This window comes from Pelodiscus sinensis, chromosome 1 (genome assembly GCF_049634645.1).
Source record: "Pelodiscus sinensis isolate JC-2024 chromosome 1, ASM4963464v1, whole genome shotgun sequence".
NCBI lineage: Eukaryota > Metazoa > Chordata > Testudines > Trionychidae > Pelodiscus > Pelodiscus sinensis.
The window spans coordinates 216,367,681-216,379,501 of record NC_134711.1 but is presented as its reverse complement, the minus strand read 5'-3'; the positions used below and the strand labels follow the sequence as shown (position 1 = coordinate 216,379,501).

General features: G+C 44.1%; 1 protein-coding gene across 4 annotated transcripts in view; it reads left to right on the top strand.

Annotated features, from left to right (window-relative positions):
• Nucleotides 1–313: 313 nt before the first annotated feature.
• SHROOM2 (shroom family member 2) overlaps nucleotides 314–11,821 on the top strand; it is a 185,208-nt gene continuing 173,700 nt past the window's right edge. Inside the window, exon 1 of one of the 4 annotated variants that reach the window (XM_006120196.3) lies at nucleotides 314–1,408. In XM_006120196.3, the coding sequence (XP_006120258.2) occupies nucleotides 1,187–1,408 (222 nt within the window). In that variant the 5' untranslated portion in view covers nucleotides 314–1,186. The remainder of the gene's footprint in view (nucleotides 1,409–11,821) is intronic. The other 3 variants (XM_006120195.3, XM_006120197.3, XM_025183134.2) reach the window with 3 other exon arrangements.

Below are 11,821 nucleotides of genomic sequence, written 5' to 3'. Positions count from 1 at the left end.
CCCCTCCCACCTCCAACCGAGTGGGGCTCTGTTCCCTGATTGGAGCTTTGCCCCAATACACACAGCTAGAACTCTGGGGCCTCCTGGAGCTGTAGGGAAAAGGAAGCGGATGCACCAAGTCTTGGGCAGCCACCTTGCAAAGCAGAGGCCACCTCCTGCTCCCCCGGGGGAATTGCCCAGGGGACTTTCGTGCGCTTGGCCTCCCAGGAAGCCAGCCGGCGCCCCGCGCCTGCTAGTCTCGCTGGCTGCCACCAGAGGGGCTGCGAGGGCTCAGGACGCGCGAGCCGGGCAGGCTCCTCCCGCCTGCCAGGTAGCGGGATGCGCCCCGGGGAAGGCAGCGAATCCGGGGAGCGGGAGCGAGACCCAGCGCGAGCACCGCCCTCGGCCGCCGCTCCAGCTGCTCCCGGGCTCAGCCCGGCGCCGCCGCTGCCCCGCTAGGGGGCCGGGGAGTGTGGCCCCCCAGCCCCGCGCGCACACAGCAGCTCTCCCCCGCCACCACGCGCAGAGGCGGGCGCCGGAGCTGCCCCCTGTCCCCGGGGCCTGAGCGCTGGCAAAGCAGGCGGGAGGGGGAAGCGGTGCCGCCGCGGGGGGTTGCTCGCGGTCGCGGCTGCCCGCCCGGCGGGGCCCCTGCTGCCAGACAGGCGCTCCCGCCCCCCCGTGTGCAGGCTGCGGGCGTCCCGCCTGGGCGCTGCCCCCTTTCCCTCCGCTCGTGCGCCGCGGGCCCGGCCTTTGTCTGCCCCCCCCGGCCTGAGTCCCCGCGTGACCCCCTGCCCCCGGGGCAGTGGCGACTCCCCGCCGTGACTTTGCCCCGCTCCCGTCCTGCAGCGTTTGCGCCCCCCCCTTGCAGGAGGCAAAGCAAGGAGGTCGCAGCTGCAGCCAAGCAGCCCGGGCTGACCCCTGCCCGCGCGGCTGCCAAGCGCTCACAAGTTTGGGCACAGAGCAGTTTCGCAACCCCCGCCCCCCCCCCCCCCCCCACTTGCTTCCCCTCCTCCCGCCCGCCTCGCCCCATCCCAGCGGGCTCCAGAGGCGGAGGCTTGCGCCCTCCCCACCCCCATGGGACCACGCTTGAAGCGGTTGTTAGGTATGTGGTTCCTAGGTCAGCCGCAGCACGCTGGATCCGGCTAGGAAGACGCTGGGACGGGCGGGCAGGAGCCTGCCTGCGAGCAGCAGCAGCAGCAGCAGCGCCATGGAGAACGTGGAGTTGCGCGGCGGCCCGGAGAGACTGCCAGACAAAGCTCCCCGGCTCAGCGCAGCCTTTGGGGACCAGGGGCCCCTGCTGATGCTGATGGTGGACCCGAGGGGAGGGGATGGGCACAAACTGGTGGAAGTGTTGCTGACTGGAGGGGCTCCTTGGGGCTTCACGTTAAAAGGAGGAAGAGAGCACGGGGAACCTCTTATCATCACCAAGGTAAGAGACTTCTGTCTGGCACGTTCCCCCCCCGTGTTTCTTATCTTTCCTGTTGTGTGATCTCGCCTTTCCCCCCCCCCCCCACACCCCCTCAGGTTAACCATAGCTTTGTAGTCGCTACCCTCCCCGAACAATAGGCTGGCATAATGAATGACAATCATGGGAACATTATACTGGTAATCGACCCTTTTCTGAGAACGGTATAGGGATCTCTTTAACAAGCGTCTCATGTCATGTGCAGACCTAGACGCTTGAAAGTTGCTTAGCAATTTTGAGAAAAGTGCATGACAAAGAGACGTTGCTGGCAGGGTGTTCTGTGTGTGTTGGTGCTTTTGCTAATGTGAATTGCAGCGTGCCAGTGAACCTAACGGGGATCTTTCTCGGCAGGAGTTTTTACTAGTTTGTTGATTTGGTGAAATACATTTGCCTGTTGCTCGTGGTTCCTGCTCAATCACATCAGGAGTTCATAATTTCTTTAAACTTACAGTAGTTCCTTTCCCAAACGGTGCAGTTCCCCTCTCGCCAATAGTGTACTGCTGATTCTTGTCTCATTTCTCCTCTTTAGCAGTGGCCTGCACCTGTAGTACAACAACCAACGTTGGGGGAAGGGAGGAGCTGGTGAGAATGTAAATAAACAAAGCAATAAACTTCCTTAACTTATTAGGCTGTTGTGTTCTGTTGCTTGTTGGAAAAGGAAACATGGGACAGATGTGCTTTAGTTGTACTTTCATGGTTTTATTTTATTCACTGCTTAGTTATTTTTTTACAGCAAAGCATAGAATTGTATCAGAACACAACACAAATTTTCCATTATATACATCAATCCTGCTATATATATTTGACAAGATTTTGTTTGACATTTCATTGCACAGTTATGCAGGTTCAGAGAAACTCATTTACAAGGCTGTACCTAAAAGCTGTTTTTGGCCTGCAGCCTGTTAGCTTTACAGCTTTAAAAATGCTGCTGGGTGAAACTTCTTAAAAGGGTGTATTGCTTTTTATTTTCCTTTTCTCCCCATCAAAAATCTTTCAAATTATTCTGAATGACCACTGAAAATTCCACTCCCCCACATCCATAGTAGAAATCACTTCAGGCTTTTATATTATTAAAGTTCTGACACAAGCCAGGAAAATTCGAAGTAAAGGCTAGTACTTGTTCTGATGCTGAGTTTTCCATGGGGATTTTGTTAATTTTAATTTAACATAGTATTTTGAATCTGATTTAAAGCAAAAGTTTTTGTGGAAAATGATTAAACATGTTAGAAAGACAAGATTCTTGATTTAAAAAGTGTGTTATGTATGTGTATCCTGAATTTCACTATTATAGATTGTATATTTCAGTGTATTGGGCACACATTACTTGACAAGTGTGCATTGTTATGTGTTTTCTAAGAAAATGAAAACTGTGGTATATGTTTTGACCCAAGAATTCCCTTATGTTTTTTTAAACAAAATAAGCAATTACATCAGGGTCTAAGTGATGGTTTAAAAACCACAAAGGCAGATGTCTTGCTATGCAATTTAAAAAAAAGACCCTTCGTATTTGTGCATTACTTTAAAAAAAGTCAAAATATATTTTTTGAAGCTCTGGTATGGGAGAAACACAATTCTTGGTCTGCCTGCTCTAGGAACATTTTGCATGCCCCTATTTTAAAAGTACATAAAGAATGTGAGATGTCAGCAATTCTTGAATATCCCAGAGCAAGAACTTTTCTGTTCTTATTGTCATATTAAGTAGGGGTTTTTTCTCCCTCTGTTTAAGTGTCCGTCTACTCTGGACTTCCCAAATTGAGGCTTATCTTAACAGAACAGTGATTGTCTAGCAACTGCGTACCTTGTTTCCACCCACGTACTTTGAGTTTTAGGGCCTGAGAATTCAAAAGTTTCAGGATACCAAAGAGAAGGACTTCTCATTACTATGTTTGATTCTGACACCTGGAAACTGAAGTGATTCCTATTCTAAAGATTCTCATATTGTGCTATAGACAAGGGCATGGTGCTGCAAAGATGCACATCTATAATGTAGCTCACTCACATAATAGGACAGTTCTCATAAGCAGAGATGCATATCAACTCAAGCATTTGGAGTCTTTGAATGTATGTCCTAAGCCTTTAGTGTTTGAAAACCAAGAAAGACCAGGACTTCCATGGCATTTTCACCTCTGTAGCTCACGAAAGAAGTTTGTGCCTAAATGTCTGCTTCTCTGTTTTTCCTTACCATACAAAGGATAACTACTACCTAAAAGGACATAACTGGCTTAAAATTCACACCATTATCTGAAAAGTAGCACCTGTGATTACTATAACAGAGCAATAGTGGAAATTGTTTACTTTTTTTCTTTTATGATTACCATGCAAAGAAGAGTAGGGAGACTCTCTGGCAGAATTAATTGCTAAAACTAAGCCTGAAGTTAATATATTTTTATTCCACCAAGCTACCAGAAAGCACTGAGGGAAAGGCATGCTGAATGGAAGAAAATCTATGTTTAAATCTCAGCAGGGAGATAAGCAGTGGAATGTTGGGTACAGGAAGTATTTTTTACTCATCCCACATGCAAAGAAAGGTCAAACTAGAATCACCTTACTAATACCCAATAACAGTACTAATAGAGCATCTCACTTAATTGGGTGATTAAGCTAATTCATTTCAATATTTCTTCTTACCATGCAAATGAAACAGAACACTCAAGATTGTAATTACCTACTTTAGAAGCACACATTTAAGTTCACACCAACTAGGGTGGTTGGTGTACATTTTTTTGCAATGAACATGAAGAAAAATGGCACATGATACAGCTTGTTCAGACCTTGAATATAGTTGGTCTTCTGAAACTCACCCAACCCGTATGCTACTGCATTGTTGACTAATACAGATATTTTTTCAGTGTCTTTTGGTTTTATTATGCTTATCTGACAATAAAACCTTACTCCTGAAAGGAAAAATAAGGAATTTTCAGTCTGATTTTGCAAATCTGTACATTAAAAAGTAATAGCATTATGTTTTGTATTTCTCCCAGAGCTCTGGCCATGTTGTCTAGAGCATTCCAAAAATTGTCACAAAAGGCAACTTATTTTTATAGCAACTTGCAGAATCTTTACTTTAGCTACACCCTCACTTAAATAGTAAATAGTCTCTTCTAACTATTTAAATTTTCTTTTTTAAAATGAAGCAAGAAAACACTCAATTTGATAATGAAAACCTCAATATTGTCATGGGTAAACCTTTAGAAAAAATCTCTTTGACAGCTAGCTAGCTTTAAATATAGATAACTTTCCCTTTTAAAATGTCTTTTTGAGAACATGCAGAAAACTTACCTGTCATTTCCAGGTTTGCTTGTGGGGGATGGGTAGAAAATATCAATATGGAATTCAGTTCATTTACAATACTAACAACATGTAAAGAATCACAAATCCTGGAATTAACATGATAACTTTATTGATAATGTATGCGAAACATTTCCAGTGTATGCTTAGATAGCATGATGCATTGTAATGCTGATACTACTTAAAAGAATTGCTTTACCAAGTGCCTGCAGCCATAGCTCCTCAAGCTATGATCTCACTCCAAGATAATTGAGACCTCCAAGTGAAACCTGGGTTTTTGCAAGAAGTGTTGCTGATTCAGTAGATGAAACTCTTCTGTCAGAATCAGTGTCGAAGCAGAAACCCAGCTGCTGCAGATGTCATTTTTGAGATCAGGAGGAAAATCAGAGTATGACTACTTATTCCTATTAAAAATTCCATAATACTGTTCTAATGGCAGTATGTGCCTGCAGTGTTGTCTTGTTCTGTGTTTGTAAAGTGCCTACTTAGTACAATGGGCTCATAAGTGCTATAAAATACAAATAGGTGTCATGGATAAATTGCAGTTTGAGTATTTACGTTTGATGTAAAATTCCTCTGTTCTAACAAGGTTACAGCATTCTGTTTTCTGTCTCAGATTATTATAGAGAGCTATTTCATTTCAAAAGTAGCTACATTTCAGGAGTGGGAGAAGTGACTGCTGTTTTTATAAAGAATTTTTGAATCCTATAGTTTCAAAGACATAATATAAATGTAAATATTTTTTGTTTAATGGTTCAAGTATATCAGAAGTTCTTTTTCACACAATTTAATGTCTATCCATTTGTACAGAAATCTGTAGGGAACCTTTTCTGTTTGCTTGAGTATAAACCAATCATTTCATTATTTTGTACAAACTAAATATTTGACAACTTGGTTAAATGGCTCATTGATGACAATACAGCTAGGTGAAAAGATCAAGACTATATGCACAAAGGATTTGGCTTGGTTGACTTTGGGTTTTTATACGTGTGTATATAATTAAAAAGAAGAATCCTGTCACCTGACACACAAGATAATGAAATCTAGGATTTTGTGAGTTTTAGCGTTAAAAAAGAGACCAAAACACTTGTCCATTATATTTAAGGGTTTTTGTTGAAACATTAATAAAGTTTAGCTTTGCTAGTAACTAAAATTTAACTTTATATTTGTAGGTAAAATTCTCTATTCCACAGGAAAAAAGGACCACAGGTTGCTAATGTTGTGCTTCAGCAAAGAGTTCAATATGATCCCTAGCTAATGAACTTTTCATTTTTGTTTATGGAAATACACAGAGGTGCAGAGTCTGTATTGGCTTCCCACTACTTCCTCCTAATGATAGTTGGCTATTTTACACAACCCCATCTGTAGGAAAAAGCAGTAAACTATAATAAAAGTGGTTAAATCCGTAGAATCACACCTGAAATACTTCATGCCTTACAGATAGTGCTCTTTAAACCCTTCATTTAGTTCTTAGAGTGAGGCTGCTATTTGGGACACTATTCTAAATCAAACCTTCCATAAGACACTATTTTTGTGTATACCACTCTGCTTCCCAGCTTTAGAACAATTTTATTAGGGAATATTTATATGCTACAATGAAGATTCTGAACACGGGCAAAGTTGTATCTCGTTGGGTGTGATTTGTTTTTCTCAATAGACAGATGTTTTCCATCTTAAAGGTTTAGAGTGGGATGAGGAGCCTAACGCCTCGGGGCCAGTTCTGGCCCCTGAGGCTCAGGGTTCTCCCCCCAGAATTGGGGAGCCCACATTTGGCACTCCAGCGCCACAGCCCTCCCATGCTTGGACTCAAGGGCTAGAGTCAGGCAAGCCAGAGCCGGATCTAGCCTACAGGCTCTGTCTGGTGGGGGGAGGAAGCGGGTATGCTACTGCTCTCTTCCCCTTCCCCCCATGGCTGATTGATGCAGCAAAGTGCTGCCTGGAGGCTTCTCTCTCTTTCCCTCCCCCGCCCCCCCCACGACTCTGATTGACTGTAAGTGTGGCTAATAGGAGCAGCAGGTGATGGTGCCTGGAAGCAGTGGGGGATACCGAGCCATGTGCATACCCGAGGAGCTCTGCCAGTTTAGCGCTCTCCCTCTCACTATTACCCAGCCCTCACACTCCTACCCTGCTATCCAACCCAGCCCGCTCCTGCACCCGCTCTTCCACCCAGACCCGATACCCAGGTCCACTTCCTAGCAGCCCACTCCTACACACTGGAGAATGGGTACTTAAACCTAAGCAGATAAAAATCAAAGTCAAAAGATAAATTGCTAAGACAGGAAGGATACCACTCAGAGACCTGTTAGCACCGTCAGTGGTTATTAAGTAGGTAGTGTCCTAGCCAGCCCATATCACTATTGAGTCCATTAGCATGTGAAATGAATTTGTGGATGAACTGTGGTTCCAGTCTTTCCCTATGTATCTGGCTTGTGGATCTGGCCTGTGACAAGACAGCCAGCTGCGGGTCTGTCAGACTGTGGTTAGGCAAGCAGAAATGTTCACCAACAGGCTTCTGTATGTTCCCTTTATGTATATCCAGTTTGTGTCCATTGATTCTTTCCCGTAGAGACCATACAGTTTGTCCAATATATATAGCAGTGGGGCACTGCTGGCATTTGATGGCATAGATCAAATTACTAGATGTGCAGCCAAATGACCCTTTGATTTTGTGGCTTATGTTGTTTGCTCCAGTCATGAATTCATCAGTGTAGATATGTGGGCAGAGTTGGCATCTTTTTTGGTTGCAGGGCTAGGTTCCTGCAGGATTATGATGTGGTTGTGTGGCATGGTTATCAGAAAGAATATGTTTCAGGTTAGGGGATTGTCTGTAAGCAAGAATAGGTTTTTCTCCTAAGGCCTCTGAGAGTGAGGAATCATTTTCCATGATGGGTTGTAGATTGTGTATAATGCGTTGGAGGGGTCTGAGTTGTGGACTGTAGGTAACAACAAGAGGAGTTCTGTTATTTTCTTTTTTGGGTCTGTCTTGAAGTAGTTCATGTCTGGGTATTTTTTTGGCTCTGTCGATTTTTTTCACTTCCCCAGGTGGGTATTTCAGTTTTAGGAATGCTCTGTAAAGATCCTGTAGGTGATTGTCTCTGTCTGTGGGGTCGGAGCAAATCCGGTTGTATCGTAGGGTTTGGCTGCATACAATCGACTGAAAAATGTGTCTGGGATGGAAGATGGAAGCGTGAAAATAAGTGTAGTGGTCAGTGGATTTCCGATATAGGGTGGTGGAAATGTGTCCATTATTTAACTGTATTGTAGTGTCCAGGAAGTGGATTTCCCTTGTGGACTGGTCCAGGCTGAGGTTGATAGTAGGGTGGAAGTTCTTGAAATCCTTGTGGAATTATTCAAGAGTGTCTTTTCCATGGGTCCATATGATGAAGATGTCCTCGATGTAGCGTAAGTAAAGTAGAGGTATTAGGGGACGAGAGCTGAGGAAATGTTGTTCAAGGTCAACCATAAAGATATTGAGTGTTACTTAGGGCTGTCTATCTGTGCTCTCATTTAAACCACTTTGCCTTTATTTATATAGCAAAGGCTTTCCTACCTGAATGTCTAGAACAGTCATGGTAATATTAGAGACTTTTCCACAAGACAACATCTTGTAATGTTGTTACTCGCTAGTGAAAACTTAACTAGAAATGAATCATTGTGCCAACAGCAGGACTGAGAAAAGAGAGAATGAGTAAAAAGGCTTGTGACTCTTAGGAATCCATCTTTAACAGGGGTGGGCAAGATACTTCTCGCGGGCTGCCTCCGACCCACCAAGCCACCGAATCTGGTCGGTGGATCCCCCTGTCGGGACGCTGAGGCACTCAGCAGCCGCTGATCTAAGTGCAGGGCTGCTCTGTGTACCTCTCTTCTCTGGAGGGAGAGGGAGGCTTTGTGTGAACTCCCTGCCTCATCCTCAGCTCCTACTGGCCAGAAATAGCCAGCCAATTGGATCTGAGAGATTGGCTGGCAGGATGGGAGCAGCACAAGCCTCTCCCCATCCCAGTGCTGAGAGCCACATGGAGAGAGCAGCAGCAGTGTTAAGTGATCTGGGACTGTGGTAGGCAGGAAGCCCAGCCTGCCTTGGGGTTGTTGCAGGGCTGCTGGACGGGAGATGCTTAGGTAATCCCCTCCTAGCCAGATCCTGCCCCTGCTCCTCCTGCACCCCAACTCCCTTCCCAGTTAATCATCCAAACCCTCTGCGCTGCTCTCCCCCTGGTCACAACTTCCTCCCAGACCCTGTACCCTTGCTTATACCTCTTCCCCAGGCCAGAATCCTCTCCTGCACCCAGTCCCCCTCCTGGACCCTGCACCCAAATCTCCTGCTCCAGGTCACAACCCCCTCCTTCACCCATACTCCCTCTCACACTGTCTCCTGCATCCCAGTCCCTTGTCTCGTGTGCCCTTCTGCACCATCCTAGACCCTGCACTTCCTCCACAGAAAAGTGCAGTTCTTGATCACTTTCCAAAATCTTGCAGTGGCCCCCCCCCCCAGAAAAATTATTGCTGACCTTTGATCTTTAATCTTGGCTCAGAAGAGAGGATAAAAATTATCTTTTCTCAACAATCTCAGCGTTCTGCTTTGCTAGGTGTGTCCTTTGACTGATGTGTATTTAGTTTTATGAACAGTGATAGGGATGTTAAAAGATGTTTAATAAGGTAACCATGTAACTGCACTTAAATAAGCTTCATACTGCAGAGCCTTCAGTGAATCTTCCCTGGGAGTGGTTCCACCAGCCCCTGAGGGTCCCCCTCCCAAGGAGGAGGTTTCACTGCCACAGCAAAGTCGCTTCCCTAGGAGCAGAGTAGAGTTAAACCCAGGGGCAGATGACTGTTTTGCGGGGCCCCGGGCAGCATAATTCCGTTGGGCCCCCCTTTGTCACAGTGACGCCATGCGCATGCGCGGTGGCGCCACGGCGCATGCGCGGGGCTTTTTTAAGCGCGGGGCCCGGGGCGGCCGCCCCATTCGCCCTGCCCTATATCTGCCCCTGGTTAAACCAGTAGCACTAACTGAAAAGCATCAGTTTATTGGTTAATCAGTTAAACTATAGCATCCCTAATACTGAAACAATACTTAATATTTTTGTTCTCTAGCGTGTCACTGTTTTAAAATGATACATTAGAACTCATGTTGTGTGAAAGAATCCTGTTGCTTTTCTCCTCCCTCTACCCTGAGAGCACTCAGTTATGGTTAGGGTACCTGGTCTGATGGACCAGTCAGTTCTTTGTTTATTTTAATCAAGTAAAGCCATCCAGAAGAAGTAGCCACATACTTCCCACTTGTAGGAATTCTGTGGCTAAATCTAACAAGCTTTGAACATATCAACTGATTATTTAATTTTTCTATCGGTGTTATAAAACTAATTTTGACGTGTCTGTTGCCACTATTCTAACATGATTCTCAAATTTATCATGTTAAAGTAAGAGTGTCACTATATAGAGAGAGAGTTTTTGAAAAAACAGCAACAGCCTTCTGGAAGAAGTAATAAGTTATCATGGGATTGCTAAAATATGCTAATTAGATTAATGATGTGTTTGTGTGTATTTTTATTTTTTATATAGAGTTTGGATTTGGTTTTATACTCAGTATAGCTTGTGTCTTTGCAATGTGATTGCCACTATAGCTGTGTGTGTTTAAAAAGTAGGTGTTGGAAAGAACAAGTGCACGGGAAATGAAGTTCAGACATGGATAGATTAGAAGGATATAGCCAGAAGGGCTGGCCTTACCATGAGGCGTACTGAGGCAGCTGCCTCAGGTGCCAGACTTTGGGGGGAGGCGTCACTAGGACCCAGAGTGTAGAAAATTGTGTCTGCTGCTGGTGCAGCCAGGGGGTATGGAGGCATCATTTGAGCTCCCCGCCTCAGGTGCCAAAATGTTGTGGGCCGGCCCCGATAGCCAGCTTGTCACTGAGACTGCTCTTGAGTTCTCCGAACAAGGTATTGGGTACTTTTCTTGGGGCAGTGCTCCTTTCCATGTATTCTTGTTTTTTTGCTAGGGTGTGCTTTGTGTCATCTGTGGCTCATTCATTACAGAAACTTGCACAGGCCCCAACAGTTCAGCAGAATTTTTACTCAATATACACATCATGATCTGTACAGTTTCGTTGGCTATATCAGATAAAAACAACAGCTGAATTCAGTTTCATGAATTTACATAGTGCTTAAATAGATGTTAATTTATATCAAAATAGCCTTCTATTTTTAGGACAGTTTTTGAATGAGGTGAGGGTCCAGTTGGAATATGTTGGATAAAATCTTGTCCCTACTGAAACCCCTGGGAATATTTGCCAGTGACGTTCAAATTTTATCCCACTGTTTCTTTTAAGAAAAATACATTGAAGTCTTTTAAGTCACACACAACTAATACATTGTGATTGTATCTTGAAAGAATAGTATAACTATTGTGGTGCATTTATCAGTTCTGTAAGGAACAAAATTTCTCTTTTCAGAGCTTTAATTGAAAACTATTAATGTTCAATATAGCAAACAGCCTCATAAAGCTAGAAAGTGATCAAGTTTTATAATGAGTTATTGAATGTGGTTTGGCAAAAATGGGGAAAGGAAAGATTTGCAAAATATATATTTTGATTTTTTTTCCACTCTAGATATTTAATCAATTTTAAAATTCAGAATGTTTTTACCGAGTCTCTGGATCAGCTTTGTACAGTAGATTAGTGAGAGAAAACCAAGAGTTTGTAACTGTAGGCTACGAAATCAGTTGTATATAACTTTATAGAATTTTTAATTTTCTAAAAAACTTTGTTTTGTGTGTGTGTGTTCAAAAGAGAGTTTAGTGCAAATTTCTGAATAATATTTTAGCTTTGGTCTCCTTTGCCTAACTGGATGATATTAGGATTTTGCATTAAAATCATAGTTGTTGACTAAGGATTAGTTGAGAAGTGTTAGCTAGGAGTGAATTTTTCTCAACAGAGTTCAACCACAGTATCACTCCTCTATCTAGTTTAACTAGAGAATTCTTCTTCAAAACATCCAGGTCAGGCCTTCAAAGGTAGAAGAGTGGTTTTTGGAAGTCAGAGGATAAAGTGAGAAAGTCCGATTAATAGATTTTATGTGACTCTGAAGAGTAAGGTATAG